The sequence below is a fragment of the Podarcis filfolensis genome, assembly GCF_964270895.1.
Source record: "Podarcis filfolensis genome assembly, chromosome: 7".
NCBI classification, from domain to species: Eukaryota; Metazoa; Chordata; class Lepidosauria; order Squamata; family Lacertidae; genus Podarcis; species Podarcis filfolensis.
In genome coordinates this window covers 57,559,665-57,575,903 of record NC_139603.1, presented here as the reverse complement: position 1 = coordinate 57,575,903, position 16,239 = coordinate 57,559,665, and the positions used below count along the sequence as shown (strand labels likewise).

Genomic DNA, 16,239 nt, shown 5'->3' with positions numbered 1-16,239 from the left:
GCCTTCTAACCACTTCATTTTTCTTAGGCCAACATTTATGAGAATTGCTATTGGTCCCTGACATTTTAGACTTGTAAAACGGTGACAGATATTTTCACTACCCAGGCTTTAAGGAATTAAAAAGCCAGCCATACACACAGGCACACGAGTTGTAGATGGCATCTCAGTATTTCAGAGAATTCATAATTTTAAGTGTTTCAGTCAAAGAGAAAAAAGCTGGCAGTTAATAACATTGGTACTCCTTATTTTTACTTTGACAAACATTTTCCGTGACTCAGGCCTTACATTATATTGTATTTATACTATATACTTTATTAAATATACTAAAAAGCAGTCTCATCTACTTAACAAAAACAAAATTCAAGCATGACTGAAGTTTCTTTGGCTGCCTATCCAAAAGTGTAAATTGCAATCCTCACACTGCATACACAGTATATTAATTTTATCTTTTGAGCACAACTTGAATAGTCTAGAATTAAGACAAATAGACCAAAAGGATCATTAAATACCTGTAGAGTGGAGCATGGGTATCTGTGCTAGAAGTGATTGTGTGTGGATTAATTTAAACTAGGTTTGCAGGGACAATGCGTCAGGTTATTTGAGGAACAGCTTTCTCTATGTACCTGCAGCTACTTTAGCAACTGCATGGGCCCAGCAAAGAGAGAAATTTCAGAGTGAAATTTTAAAGCGCTTTACTTTGCCTGGATAGACTCCCTAATACATTATGACAAAAATGTAAAAATAGTGGGTGCTTCTCTCTCTCCCTCCCCTCTCTTTTAAATGTGAGACCTAGAAGCAGATCCACAGAGTGTAGTTCTACCTGAGGATTTTGGCAAAGTATACAAAAACTAGAAAAGTAGGGTAGGAAAACAGGTATGACATAATTTGGTTTAACTTGTATTGCCTCTAATTGTATTAATTCACTCTTCAATTCTTGCCCTCAAAAAGGGGGACAGGAAGACCTACCAGGTATTGAACCTCTGACTTTTGGTATTGAAAGCATGTACGCTAGCACACTGCTCGCTGATGTCTTTCACAGCTAAATGAAAATGCTAGAAAACAAGTCTAGAACATGTGGCATCCAGGTATGTTTTTAAAATGGTTTTACTACTTTCTTAATGTCATTCCACTATACAAATTGTAGGGTTAGATGATAGGTCTGGTTATCCATGCATGGTGTAAAGCCATGATTCACAGCATGCAAACAGGCTTTCCTAAGGAAGTTCAGTCAGTTGCTAGGGCAATGTAAACTGATTACTGGCTATCTCTCAGCTTTTTTCTTGGGTGTGGCTTAACATGAAGAAACTTCCATTTGTTCATTCACCCTGATTGCAATCCCAGCCATACTTACTTTGAAGTAATGGGCTTTAGTTTCCAGTAATAAACATGGCTGTGCGAGTCTGTTACAGTAAACATATATAAGGTATTTTGTGGCATCTTCAAACCCAACATATTGTGGCATAATTCTTTATGGAATACAACCCACCATTAGTTACATAAAGTGTGTGTGTGTGTGTAAAATATTTGATAAATCTTCTTGTATATAATGTTGTATTTAACAAAGAGAACTCTAGTCCACAAAAGTTGGTATCACAGTCTTTAAGGTTCCACTTCTTGCTTTGCCTCCAAAACGTTAAGAGTTCACAGTCAGTGTCATTTCTATGCAATCTTCAAACGACCACAAAAAAAAGCACAGCGGCCGACAAACCCCTTGCGATTTGCCCCATCACCACAGAGCGAGCAGTGAGACATATCTGCGCGAAGGGAGGCATGGAGAAGGCGGGGCTCCAATCCGAGGTAACAAGCGGAGCGGGCGAGCTTCCTTTGGCTAGCCGGAAGGAGTCTCTGCCACCACCGGGAAGCGTCTGAGGGGAAATCCGAAGTGACAGGGGCAAAGCAGAGAGAAGCCCCTGCCGCATACGAACTCTGTGAGGGAGGCTGAGCGCGCTCTGGTCTGCAGCCTCGGCGCCGCTCAGCCTCTTTCCCCCATTGCTCTCCCAGGCAGGCGGCGGCGAGGCCCCTCCCCTCCTCACACCTGTAGCGCGGGGCCGGCCGCCTGTCCCGGCTTAGCCTCGCCAGCGCTGCTGCTGGTGTTGCTCGCTCCCTGCGGCTGCGCCTCCTCCCGGTCTTGGAGAAACAGCAGCAGCCGCCGCCGCTGCCGCTTCCTCCTCTGCAGCCACTCGGGCCGCGGCGGCCTTGACGTCGTTTCCTTCCAACATGGCGAGCGCAGGAGGAGGTTGCTGCTGCCGCCGCCGCTGCTATTGCTCCTACTGCCGCCGCCGCCGCTGCTGCTAATGGAGGCGGAGGCCAGCCGGGTCTGAGGGCTGCGCGTTCTCCGGAGGGCCAGTTCTCCTTTCCCCCCACCCCGAGCGAGGTCCGCAGTCGCCGCTCTTGCCCGAGCCCAGCCCGGAGGTGGGAAGAAGCTGCGCTTGGGGCTCCTTCGCCAGGGGTGCCGCCCGGGCAGCTGCGGCTTGAGGCACCGAACCAGCTCCCTCTTCTCCCCTCTCTCCCTGCGCCCCCATGTATGAGGGGAAGAAGACAAAAAACATGTTCCTGACCCGGGCCTTGGAGAAGATCCTGGCCGACAAGGAGGTGAAGAAGGCGCACCATTCCCAGCTGCGCAAAGCCTGCGAGGTGGCCCTAGGTAAATCTGGGGAGCTGCGGGGAGCGAGGAGGAGCAGGGTAGGGAGCCCGAGGCACCTGCAGAGGCGAAGGGAAGGCAGGCCGGGGCCTTGCGCTGGATTAGGGCAGCTGTCATTGTGGGGACGAGGCTGGCCGGGGAAGGGAGAGGAGTGGCTGGCTGGCTGGGTGCGCCGAGCGGGGCGACAAAAGGCGGCTGTTGGGAGCAGGTTTCGGGGAGAGGAGGTTAGTGCTGATGCATGAGGCGGGCCTTTGTGGTGAGGTTTGGACGTGGCGGTGGGAGAAGATGAAAGGCCGTGTGTTTGTGCGCTACGTTAGTCTCGGGGAGGGAAGTTGTCCCCCGTGCGGTGTTTTTTTTGGGGGGTGGGGGGGAGCTGAAGGCGCGTGCGTTATTGGGAAGCTTTGGCTTTGTTGACAAGGAAATGCAGGCGGTTGCCTTGACACACGGCTTTTCTCTTTCGCTGCCTCCTTGGCGCACCTACACACCCTGCATGAATAGGCAGAGAAGGTGTGTGGAGAGCTGACCTGGAAGAACAAGGCCGCCGGGGAGGAGGAGGAGGGAGCAGGTGACGGGCGGGAGGAGGAGGAGGAGGCGAGGACGGAAGCCGAAGAGAGGCGGATGGTGGAAAACAGGGACAGTGACACCCTGTCAACATTTAAAATTGATGCCTGCTCTTTGAATTGAGAGGCTGTTGTGTAGCGAGGGAAAATGACAGCAGGGAGGGATGCAGTGGTACAAGGAGTCTTTTATAATACATCAGCCCAGGAAAAATAACGCCGCTGGGTGGAGGAGTTTCTTTCATGTATCATGTGGTTATTTCATTCTGAATAAAAGGAAATATTGGAATGACAAGGTGAGCTACTTGTCCAGGTTATTAGATTGGGGCTTAAACCTTCCACTGAAGTTTTCAGAGACAATTGAATCGCTTTATTAGGAGATTGTTGTTGTTTTTATATATTTATTTATATTCTACCTTTTCCCATGTCAGGACTCAAGGCAGCTTACATATAAAAATGAGAGCTGCTAAAAACATAGAAAACCTGATACACAGTTATTATATGAGGGAAGGCAAAAATAAATAAATGCATCTATGGACTGAATTGACCCATGCATCCATGGACTGAGTTTAAAAGCAGGGAAGTAAAATACTTGTTAGATCTATAACAATTGGCAAGTCATTTTCCCTCGTCTTTGAAATTGTGGAGATATATATTACAGTGTGGTGGGGTTTTTTACATTAACTTTTGTTTGTATAATATTCACTTCACAAATGTGTGTATTTAAAGAAAATGGCAATCATCTTAGTATACTGCTTGTCTTTTATAACCTGATCCAGAGTAAGAGATCTGTGCATGTAAGCATCTCTTCTCTGAGTCAGAACCTATTCCCAAACCAGAGCTGCATCTACATCTACATATCAATTTGGATGTCCAGCTCAACTACTTTGTTTCATTGGGATGTGCAATCATATATGCACCACCACCCACATTTTGTGTGTAACTAGAGCTGGATTAGGGCAATTATTTTCACACTTGTGGGTTTGCCATTAACCAATTTTGTGATTTTTTTAACAGTTTCTGTGTTCTCTTTTCTATACTGAATTGTATTACTGCCTCTGTACATCACAGACCAGTATAGTTGCAGTAGATTCCTACAAATTAAACTTAGTTCTAATGCAAGGCCTGAGGGGGAAGGTGAATAAAGGGCCCTTAAATTTACCTTATAGATTTGCCTTTACCACTTAACTTGATTTGCATTAATAGTGAAAAAATCAGGAGGCCAACAATACAGTATTTATTTGTATGCAAGACACTCCAGTCAAGGCCAGAGCTCTATTGTATAGTAGTTATAATCATTGTTTGACCATTCTCTGCCTCTCAGGCCTCAATTCTTGTAGAGCATTTGTACATAGACACATTATGCGGACTGACATATTGGGCAGCTCTCTGTTGCAAATCTTTCCTCCCTCTAGCTTTGATATTATTTATATGTCAAGTTTTAACTTTGAATGCAAGCTACCTTGAGAGGCCCTGAAAGTCAGCATACAAATACTGGTAATAAATAAGTAAATAGGTAGATCTCATGCAGGATCTGTTGCTGTTTAAACAAAGACCTGTCAGATCGACATGAGCAAGGCCTTAGGAAAATTGGAATAATGGCTGGAAGTATAAACAGCAATGGAGTGATTAACTCAAATTCTAGGTTAGTGTGACTTGGTAATTTACACAGAACATAAACATCACAAATGGAGAATAATTTGTAAATCTATGCAAGATGTTCTTTTTGTGATCTGATATTTCATAAAACATCCAAGACAGACTTGAACTGAACTGATTTAAAACTGGTTTTGTTTGTTACCTATTCACTATAGGCACTGTGATGACATAGAACTAATACCATAACTCCTGATTCATCTGAGCTTGACTTAGGCTTTGTGCATTTTATTATTTACTAGCTCCTGTTTATTGTTTGCTGTGAATTTTAACTGTGTAGTATGGTTTTTATTTATTCAGAATGTTCATTATTTATTATGTAGTAGATTTCAACTAGAGCCCACAAATGTACACATGCTCAAAAACCAAGCCAGTCCTGTTTGAATTACTGGAACATGCTTAACGTGGGGCTGGCTTTGAAAGGTGCTCATAAACTTCAACTGGTTCAAAGAGCTGCAGCCAGATTGCTGACTGGGGCTGGTTATAGGGAGCATACAACTCTTTGTTAGAACAGCTTCACTGGCTACTGGTCTGTTTCCAGGCACAATTCAAAGTGCTGCTTATGACTGAATGGCTTAGGTCTAAGGCTAAGCTATCTGAAAGACTGTATCCTCTTATATGAACCTTCCTGGGTTCTGAAATCTTTGAAGGATGTCCTTCCCTCACTGCTGCCACCTTCACAAGCATATTTCATAGGGATGCAGAAGAAGGCCTTCTCAGTGGCTGCTCCCAGACTTTGGAACTCCCTCTCTAGAGACTAGCTCTGGCAGGCTTTTGGGAACTGACTGCTTTTAACGAACTTTAGTCCCTGTCAGGGAATAATATGGGGTATAAATAAATATAATATCCCATAATAATAACAATAAACAGCCACGTGGTGGCCAACTGCTTTGGCAGGCATATTGCCTGAAAAGCTGCTTATAGGCAATAATAACAATGAAGTAGAATGCCTTATTCACAGGGTTAGAATGACTGATTAGGAATAGCAGGAGCAACTGTTCTGAAATAACTCAGCTGAAATGGAATTAGAAAAGAACATGGCTGTTCCAGGATCATAACTCATCACTCACTTCACTACAACTTGTACAAGAACACAATTATTTGTGCACAACTATAATTCATTTAGAGGTGCTTCTCCAGGAAGTATTCCCAGCCATAGTGCTCCATATATCTATTGGTTTTAAAAACAAAAATTTCAAATGCTTACATTTGAAATAGCCCATTTGTATTGACTCCCCCCAATGTAATTTAACAATATGTAACAATATTGATATCCTAAATATACTAAGAAATAAGTGCCATTATTTGTGCCTGTGGGAACTGCATATGAGAAAATAGGGCTAGGGTTGGTGTGCAATTTTAACTAATGCCAGAATATAACACTTACCAAGAAGTAGGTCTTACTGAACTCAGTGGAACTTATGAGTAAATAATGCTTACTTTATGGCTATCTTAGAATATTCTCAAACAAAATACGTATTACTTATGGGAAGGACAATATCAACTGATTATGGGCCAAATATTTATTACTAGCCATTCATCAATATTACTGCATGTGTGCACATGCAAACAGTATCTGAGAGCATCTCTGGATAGTAATAACAGTTAAAATACACATGTGTCTGGCCTATAAAAATATAAGATAACTCTTGGATATCTTTTTTGTATATTATAGTTTATTAACACATATTTGTCCAGTATGTATAGAATGCTAATTAAACATAGTTCTTAATATTTAAAAACATAGTGCTCAATATTTAAAAATAAAAAATAGTGCAGAAGAGAGACTACATGGGTAGAAAAAAAATAGTCTTGATTTTGAATCTGTTTCTATTAAGTATCAATTTCAGTTTATTTTTATATGGAGATTGAACCTTATGAAAAGTTGTCATTTTCTCCCTGTCTCATGATAGAGGCATTTGTATCTCCAACTAAGCAAACCTCTGCTTTTATGATAATATGCAATGCAGTCCTATGCATTTCTATTCAGAAATAAGTCCCACTTTGCTCAACGGGCTTATCCCCTATCTAAAGTCTGTTTAGAAATGTAATATTTGAGAATAAGTTTCATTGAACTCATTTGGACTTATTTTTGAATAGACACAAATAGAGTTATGATTTGTTTTTTCTTATGCTGGAGAAATAGTTTTCAGACCTTGGATTTGATCTGCCTTATTCTAATTACATGTGGCCTGTATTTACTCCATTTCCCCTCTCATTGTTCCTTTTGTTTTTTTGAAACTCATTCATTGAATGCCAAAGAGCTGTGCAAATAGCACAACTTAAACAAACCAGTTTTGGGACACTAGAGCCATTAATATTGCTGTCTACCCAACATCTTACACAAGTTTGCTGTATTAAATGAGCAAAGCATGTTAATATAGATATTTCATTCCCTGTTATATTATACTTTAAATATTAGCCTTTATTTAACCATCTTGTTTCCTTCCAAGAGAGAAGCTCTCTAATTTTGGTAATTTCATAGCCCAATATTAACTTTTTTTATTTGGCTTAGAATAATAAGATAATTGGTTTTGTGTGTGGGCTTTACAAAGAGCTCAGTTCTCATCTTGTTCATATTTTTTTTTGCTCCATTATTGCAGCATCCTTTGAAATGCTTCCACATGTTGTGAGTTTGGTGTTAATGTGTGATGGTTGCTAATGTGGATTAAAATGAAACCTGGTGTGCCGCTAAACACTTTCTGAAAGCCTATATTTAATCATGATACTTGAAGCGCTTGTGGCATACTTGGTTGCATTTTAACTTGGGTTTGTCATGATGTCTGTTGTATAATGAGAAAAATGGGTAGAGAGAATTAAAGGATGTAGAAGATTACAAGACCTGCTCTTGATTCCTAAATCCTGGTTGGTTCAATTGTATATCTTTCCCCAGTCCCATTTCTCCCAATGTGTATCTTCCTCTCTACAGTCTTGGATTGTATTAATAGTTCTCTCATCTCATTTCAAAGATACCGTCCCATGCTTTGCATTTCTCTGTGTAATGTAAGAGGGCTTGCTTTTTAGTAGTGTATATAAAGTGAAGGAGTTCTTAGACTGCTGAAGCATAAATAGTGTAGATCTTGCTGTTGTAAAATTCCTCTTATTTCAATGGAGCTTATGAAGGCAAAGTATTTTCATTTGTTACGATGAGTCATCTTGACTTTCACACTTCCTTTTCTTAGTTAATATCACAGTTTTTAACAGCATATATTTCCTGCTGCTACAACAGTAACCTTTGACTTTGCCCTATTTTTGTTCTTATCTTTTTACTTTCTCAATCCCCCCCCCCTTTTTTCTGTTACCTTACCCTACCTTACTTTACAGAAAACTGCATGTGTATCCACTAAGGTGGAGGAGTGATCACTCATATTAATACTTATTTACAACTTCTGAAATCAAACCTAAGAACTCCTGAAGAACCCTAATATATTGGAGGTGTGGTGCTAATACTACAAAGTGTGGTTAGGCTGTTTATATACTTGGTCTATGAAAATAATGTTATTCAGTGATTTTTGCCCATGGAATAGAAATTGAGGAAGGAATACTAGTAGATATGAAAACATTTTGATGTTGCACTTGCTTTGCAGTACATATTGCTGGCATCTGTCTATTTTAACAGGGAGAAATGTAAAGTATTGCACTTGGGCAAAAAAAATGAGAGGCACAAATACAAGATGGGTGACACCTGGCTTGAGTACATGTGAAAAGGATCTAGGAGTCTTGGTTGACCACAAACTTGACATGAGCCAACAGTGTGACGCGGCAGCTAAAAAAGCCAATGCAATTCTGGGCTGCATCATTAGGAGTATAGCATCTAGATCAAGGGAAGTAACAGTGCCACTGTATTCTGCTCTGGTCAGACCTCACCTGGAGTACTGTGTCCAGTTCTGGGCACCACAGTTCAAGAAGGACACCGACAAACTGGAACGTGTCCAGAGGAGGGCAACCAAAATGGTCAAAGGCCTGGAAACGATGCCTTATGAGGAACGGCTAAGGGAGCTGGGCATGTTTAGCCTGGAGAAGAGGAGGTTAAGGGGTGATATGATAGCCATGTTCAAATATATAAAAGGATGTCACATAGAGGAGGGAGAAAGGTTGTTTTCTGCTGCTCCAGAGAAGCGGACACGGAGCAATGGATCCAAACTACAAGAAAGAAGATTCCACCTAAACATTAGGAAGAACTTCCTGACAGTAAGAGCTGTTCGACAGTGGAATTTGCTCCAAGGAGTGTGGTGGAGTCTCCTTCTTTGGAGGTCTTTAAGCAGAGGCTTGACAACCATATGTCAGGAGTGCTCTGATGGTGTTTCCTGCTTGGCAGGGGGTTGGACTCGATGGCCCTTGTGGTCTCTTTCAACTCTATGATTCTATGATTCTATGATTCTATCTCAAGAGACAACAGAGTGGGCCTCCAAGGGTGAAATCAAACTGCTGTGTTAGCAAAATTGAAGTGACCTCCCAGAGGCACAAGCCTGGGCAATAAGTATGAGGGTCCTGGACTTCTCAGACGCCAAAACCCCCCTCTTGGCCTCAGTGATGTGGTTCAGAGGAAAGCAGAGCAATATGTGTGGCCCAGCTTGCCTGCAGGAGTTGCCAGGAGGCATACAAGACAGTTTTAGGGACTCCACTCCATATTTATGTAGCGTTTACTCATTAGCCTTTTCTTATCCCAAAGATATTACGCAAGGCAGTGGAGATTTAGGATCAGAGTTTTCCTACTCCTCGATGGGCTACCTTCTCAGGTTGACATGCCCCGTTTGCCCCTCACCTCCCTCTACAACCTGTGCAAAAGCTTCCTTCTTGACCGTTGGACTCAATATTGGTCTTACCTGCTCAAGCAGGTAAGATTGGTCTTACCTGCTGGAGCCTCTCTTCACATGCAGGGGAAGTCCCTAACTCATTGAGGGTTTGAGACCTATTGGCTACCCTCACCAGGTTTAGCTGGTCAGTTGAAGCCGTTCCCAGAGTATGGCCACTGCCACATGCTGACAGCTTCTAGGAGCCACAGATGAGCGCTGAGGGCAGGGTGGGGACCAAAGGTGGACAAACTGCTTTAGAAGGAGCATGACATGACTCCACGAGCAACCAATATGATCAGTGGTCTGGAAACCAAGCCTTATGAGTAATGGTTGAGGGAGTTGGGTATGTTTAGCCTGGATAAGAGGAGACTGAGAAGAGATATGATAGCTATCTTAAATATCTAAAGGGCTGTCACATGAAAGATGGGGCAAGCATGTTTTCTCCTGCTCTGGAGGGTAGGACTCAAACCAATGGTTTCAAGTTACAAGAAAGGAGATTCCAACTAAACTTCAGTAAAAACTTTCTGATGGTAAGAGCTGCTCGACAGTGGAACAGATTCCCTTGGAAGGTGGTGGACTCTCCTTCCTTGGTGGTTTTTAAGCAGAGGTTGAATGACATTTGTCATAGATGCTTGAGAATCCTGCATTGCAGGAGGTTGGACTAGATGGCCCTAAGGGTCCCTTCCCACTCTACAGTTCTATGATTCTATATTGATCTGTTACTCCGGATGGGCGAGGTCAAACTTTAACTGCTTATAGCCAAAGACCTTGGCAGAAATTCAAAGTTCTAATACAAATTGCATTTGCAAAAGCAGTTAGCGAAACTATTTTGTATATAAAATACATTTTACTTTCCCCTTATTTTTTACCTACTAATTTGTATAGCTGCCCCAGAGCAGAAGTACTCTAGGAAGCCAGTGTGGTGTAGTGGTTAGAGCGTTGTGCTAGGACTTGGGATATTAGGGTTCAAATCCCCACTCAGCCATGAAGCTCACTGGGGAACCTTGGGCCAGTCACAGCCTCTTAAACTACCTCACAGGGTCCTTGTAGGGATTAACTGAGAATGAGGGGATGAACATGCACTCCTTGAAGAAAAGGGTGGGATATAAATGCAGTGAATAAGCTTACCGGCTTAAGGAAGCTGGAGGGGGCAACCAGATGGAGATGTCTGTCGCCGGCCTGGCACCCAGAGATCTCTACATGGTCACACATACTGCCTCCTCTTTTCACTCCCTTACTCCCTTCCCCATCCCTGGCAATGAAGCAAAAAGAGGATGAGCAGAGGTTGGCCACTTCAGTAGCATTGTTGCTAATATTCAGCCTGAGAAGTGCAGCCCAATGCTATGACAGCTGTATACCATCCTGCACTTTGGATCTTAAAATGGATGTGAGAATGACAGGAGAAAGAGTACACTGAAATTGATGACTTCTACAATGCAAACACAGCACTACATAGGCGCTGGATGGATATCTGAAGCAGGATATATAAAGAAGCCTCAGAGACACTTATTTTGCAAGGCTGCCTTTTGCAGTCACACTAGTAAAAAATTATGGGCTAATAATTTCTATCAACCTACTTCAAAGATGCTCTTGCTGTATTGTAATTTGAAGCTGTGAGCTTTCAAGGAGTTTGATCTGTTCTGGCAAATAGGGCCATGAGATACTACCTAGGTGGTAAAACTTGGGAAGACTTCTCCTTTATTAATCTGGTTCCCTGTACATAGAGTTTCACACAGGTTTTGTTTTATCAACATCATTAAATCAAGTTGAGCAGTAGCAGACTTCCTCTTGATTTCAAAATGTCAGCTGATTGAAAGTCTGTAGTGTTCCAGGGTCAATTGCATTCATTAGTCTCTCTTGTCATTGTTCCACTTTAAAGCCAGGCATATATTTTGGGTGAACACCAATTCTTGGAATGAAGGGGATAGCCTGGAGTCCACCAATATGGTGAACATAAAAATAATAATTTTGACTTTTGCTGCCTGCTTTATAGTGGCATCCCCCCCCAATTGTCATGCAAGCATAGTGCCCATCTAAATAAAGCAAATTTAGTACTTCATTCCCTTAACAATACCAAAATGTACCTTACTCCCATACAAAGTCCTGCTTAGAATGCATGGAGGTGGTTGTTTCAATCACAAAATAGGTTTCTACTCAGGAGGAGGGGAACTGTCAGCTGAATTTGAAGACTCCTGCTTGGCAGCTTCAGCTTGTCACCTATCCTGGTCTCTTATGTACTGGATAACAAATCCCAAGTGGTCTCCCCTTTCGGGAAAAGTTACAACATTTGTGGCTTATTAATTCAGTTAGAAAAAGGCAAGCAAAGGGGGACATAATGCAGTGCGTAGAGAAAGTTGGATAGAGAGAAAACCAAGGCCATCCAGTGGCACTAGAGGATTCAGGACAAACAAAAGGAAGAACTACATCACGCAGCCCATAGTTAACTATGGAATTCACCATCTCAATATGGCACCAAGAATCAGCACCAAGTTGGATGATTTTAAAAGGGGTTTATACAAATTAATGGTATCAGTGGCTACTAGTCATGAAGGCTTTTTTCTATTTCTGGTATCAGAGCCGATGTGCTTCTGAATATCATTTGCTGGTGAGTGCAAGAGGGGAGAGTGATGTAGTGCTTGGGTTCTGTTTGCAGGCTTCCCATAGGTATCTGGATGGCCACTGGGAGAACAGGAGGCTGAACTAGATGAGCTTTTCTATCTAGTTTTTTTCATTAATAATAACAAAGCAAAATAATAAGTACCAAGGGGCAGAAGAAGCTTTTCTTCGCAGCTGAGCACCAATATTTGAAATTTGTGACACACATTCAAAAATCTCTTCAAAATTTGTAATTTACATAATGTACTCGACAGTGTTCAAAATTCCCATTGTTCTAGGTGCATTTTGCAACAGGGAATTTCATTAGCACCAGTAGTTTCTGAGCTCTGGGTGCAGTACTGCACCTAAGATTTCAGACTAAAACTGCAAAGTGGAAGGAAATGAGAACCTTTTCCTGCCTCCCCACTTCCAGCTACTCTCTGAAGACTGGAGTAGAGACCCTGTTAAGAATATTAGGGAGGTGGGCACGAGAAGGATTAGACTCTCTGAAAAATGGACATAGTATTTTAGCTGCAGTTCATTCATTTTCAACTTTGTATTCTTGTTATTAAAAAAGTGTGCCTAGACATTTTGTTGTTGTGCCCATAACCAAGCTTTAAGGTGCCATTTAGCTCTTAGCTTTCATATCTCAGTTTCTAATACTGGTACTCAGTGTGTTTTGGCTCATAATTTGAATCCATTGCAGAGATAGAACGCTATTTGCTGCAGTGCTCAGTGTTCAAAGATGGAATAGAAATGAGTTTTTGTGATAGCTGATGTAATGAAAGATAAGTTTCCATTAGGAAGATGGCTGAACTCGTAAATGTTTATGAATATAACATTCATGATTTCACTTGGCCTCAGAGAAAACTAGTTACTAAAGCTGTGGTTCTTTGCACAATTACCTAAGAGTAAGTCCCATTGAATTCATTTACTTGAGTTAAATTGTATAGAATTATGTTGTATAGGTTGATTTTGATATTTGTAGATTTTCATTTATTTTGAAATTGGACATTCAGCTATATTGACAGCTATCTTCTCTGTGTTACTGTAACAGGTTCCTTTTACTTTCTAGTATCTCACTAATGTAGAAGGAATTGCTCTTTTTCCATATGGTGGTTATGAGATACCTCATCCCTTTCGCAAAATGAGAGCTGAAGCTTTGAAACAATGGTCACAAAAAACCTCATGCTGAAGTTCAGTTGATTTTAATATGAGGCAGAGTTATGTGTTTATGTAAATTTCTCTGTTTAAACAAAAATCCTTAGTTCAATCAAGCCTAGTAACGTTTTAAAAGTTTTTACCTATGGGACTTGAAACTTCATAGTCTAGATGATTTATTGATTCTTGAGATTTTGATTTATTTAAAAATATATTGCCTTTCGAGCACAGCAATCAAGGCAGTTAAATATTGTTTATAACAATGCAAAATTACTTAAAAGAATATTGTCATGTAGAAACATGCTTCTATGGCTTGCAGGTTTATTATGGCTGGCTGGTCTGCACAATTCTGAGTGCCAGTTCTGACTAATCGAATTTGGACTTTGGGACCCAGCAGTTGGTCTGGCTGCTTAACCTGAAACCACCTCATTTTGCATTGGCTCCTACACCACTTCCCACAAACAATCTTCAAGGCTCCCTTTACCTATTGGTAAATCTTCATTTAGAAGTTGGGACTAAAAGCTACACATTAGCCTTTTGCTCTTGTGTGAAGACTCTGATTTCAGGACTTCAGTGCAAACTTCCATGCTACTTTTTTCTGTACCATTATTGATTAAATCTCTATTCATGTTAGAGGAGAGGGGGAGATCAACATTAAAAGTTTATAAATACTTGAATGGCATTACTAAGAAATGCAAACTGACATATATATGGGCAGGGATACTGATGGATCCATTGGATGTCTACTAAGAACTTCCTTCTGAGTAAGCATGTGTAGTGTTGGTGGAAGGCATGGTTGAATTATCTATCCTTAATATTCTGACAATATTGAACTGAGAATTCCTCTGCCACGTTTTGTTGTGGGGGAAAACTATCTTTTTAAAAAGTGTATTTTTTTGATTTATCAAACTTAAACAGAATTACATAATAACTACAAGAAGTAAAATCCCCCCCCCATCCATCCTTATTGGATTTGTCTCTAAGTAAGAAATAGCTTCATTCTAGCTCTAGGTTTTCACAAGCATCAATAAAGTAATGTATTGAAAGTGTCATCCCATACTTGTTGCTTGTGCTCTTGGTAGGTGAAAGCTGTGTTCATACTGTGCATATTGAATAAAACCAAGCCAAACTCTTACTTCCTGTACAATGTTCACATAGTAAGGTGGTTTGTCCATGAATATCAAGCCCCAGGTCTGTGAGATCCAGGCTTCAAATCTATCCAAATCGTATCTGCTTCCTCCTTATCTGCTCAGAAAAATGTCACATATCCAGTGCCCCACAAATAGCAGGGCAGCTTAAAGATGGTGATAATGAACAGAAAAATCAATGCCAAGAAGAGGAAGCACTAGGCACCTCCTTCCTACCTACCCTTCTGCTCCATCAGCCTATCCAGGCTGGTTTTAGTTGTGGGGTGGGTGGTGGAGCTGAAATCTTAGGAAGATGTAGTTGAAACCTTGAATAATATCTTACCCTGGAAGGTTATTTTGTGTATTCTGAGTACCGGTAGCTGAGGAAGCACCTGAGTTTTGCACTAATCTTTTTAGGCCTATTGATTCCTTGTACTGTTTATTGGGCTCCATTGGGAATAAGCACAGTGCCATGTTTTGTACTCTTACTAGTTCCCATGAGAGCTTCCCACAAGGGACCTGCCTTTTGCCATTATTTTCTCCAATGCCTGCTGCTGGCTTTTCATTAACATTTCCACAAGAGTTCTGACATATCATTTCAGAATTGCATATACACAGAGAGAAAATCCTTTTCAACAATTCTGTTTTATGATCACTGTGGATTGCATGGGGCGGGCGGGATAGTCATAGAGGCATTGGATCAAAGATTTGCTGATAGACATTTAACCTGACTTCCTCAATTTGGAATTCTCACAATGAATTTGCTGGGATCAAAGCATTGTTGGGTGAATTTCTTCTTTTGACACATTTACAGGAATGTTTCTGCAACTGAATAAGGTATTCAGTTAGTTGGTGGGCTGGGAGGGCTTGCTTCCAAGACCCATCTTGCCAAATGTTGGCAGTAGCAGCTGCTTTGATCAAGAGAGTCCTCTATGGGATATATCTCCCATGTCACATCACAGAACTGCTATGGTCCACAGAGCAGGTTGGAGTTGAAAGTTCCAAGCTATTCTGTAAGTAAGGGGAGAAAGGTAGTTTCCTTTTTCCTTCTGAATTAGCAAAGTGTTGGATTTGGGAGAAGATAGGTACACGAAGCATGGCCCCATGGTGCATGGATAGGCAAACTAAGGCCCGGGGGCCGGATGCAGCCCAATCGCCTTCTAAATCCGGCCTGCGGACAGTCCGGGAATCAGCATGTTTTTACATGAATAGAATGTGACTTTTTATTTAAAATGCATCTCTGGGTTATTTGTGGGGCATAGGAATTCATTCATTTTTTTTCTTCAAAATATAGTCCGGCCCCCCACAAGGTCTGAAGGACATTGGACCAGCCCCCCCCCCCCCCGCTGAAAAAGTTTGCTGACCCCTGGTGTACAGTGTGTGTATTTTCACATACTAGCTTTCTTTTGGCTCTTTTTATCCTTTACTTTTCCTCATGCTTGTCCTTCAGAAATGAAATTTAGCATGCAAAGCCTAGTCTCATTGAGGTGCTAGTTTTCTGTATTTAGGCTGCACTACAATGTGCAGTGGTTCAGTTCAAACAGATTTACTACCTCAGTGAGAAGTGGACCTAAGGTTGACTTGTGCTGCTGCATAGGTGTTGTAGTAGGAGCTGCCTGGATGGGAAAAGAAATGCAGATAGAATAATAAGTTACTGTGACTAGATAGAAGCGAAAACAGTGAGTTTTCTGGAAGTTTTCACGAAT

General features: G+C 41.6%; 1 protein-coding gene across 2 annotated transcripts in view; it reads left to right on the top strand.

Moving 5' to 3' along the window:
- The first annotated feature begins 1,771 nt into the window (after positions 1 to 1,771).
- The window catches only part of ARFGEF1 (ARF guanine nucleotide exchange factor 1), a 66,009-nt gene continuing 51,541 nt past the window's right edge, over positions 1,772 to 16,239 (top strand). For both annotated transcript variants that reach the window (XM_083623164.1, XM_083623163.1), the window contains exon 1: positions 1,772 to 2,644. In XM_083623164.1, coding sequence (XP_083479290.1) covers positions 2,521 to 2,644 — 124 coding nt within the window. In that variant the 5' untranslated portion in view covers positions 1,772 to 2,520. The remainder of the gene's footprint in view (positions 2,645 to 16,239) is intronic.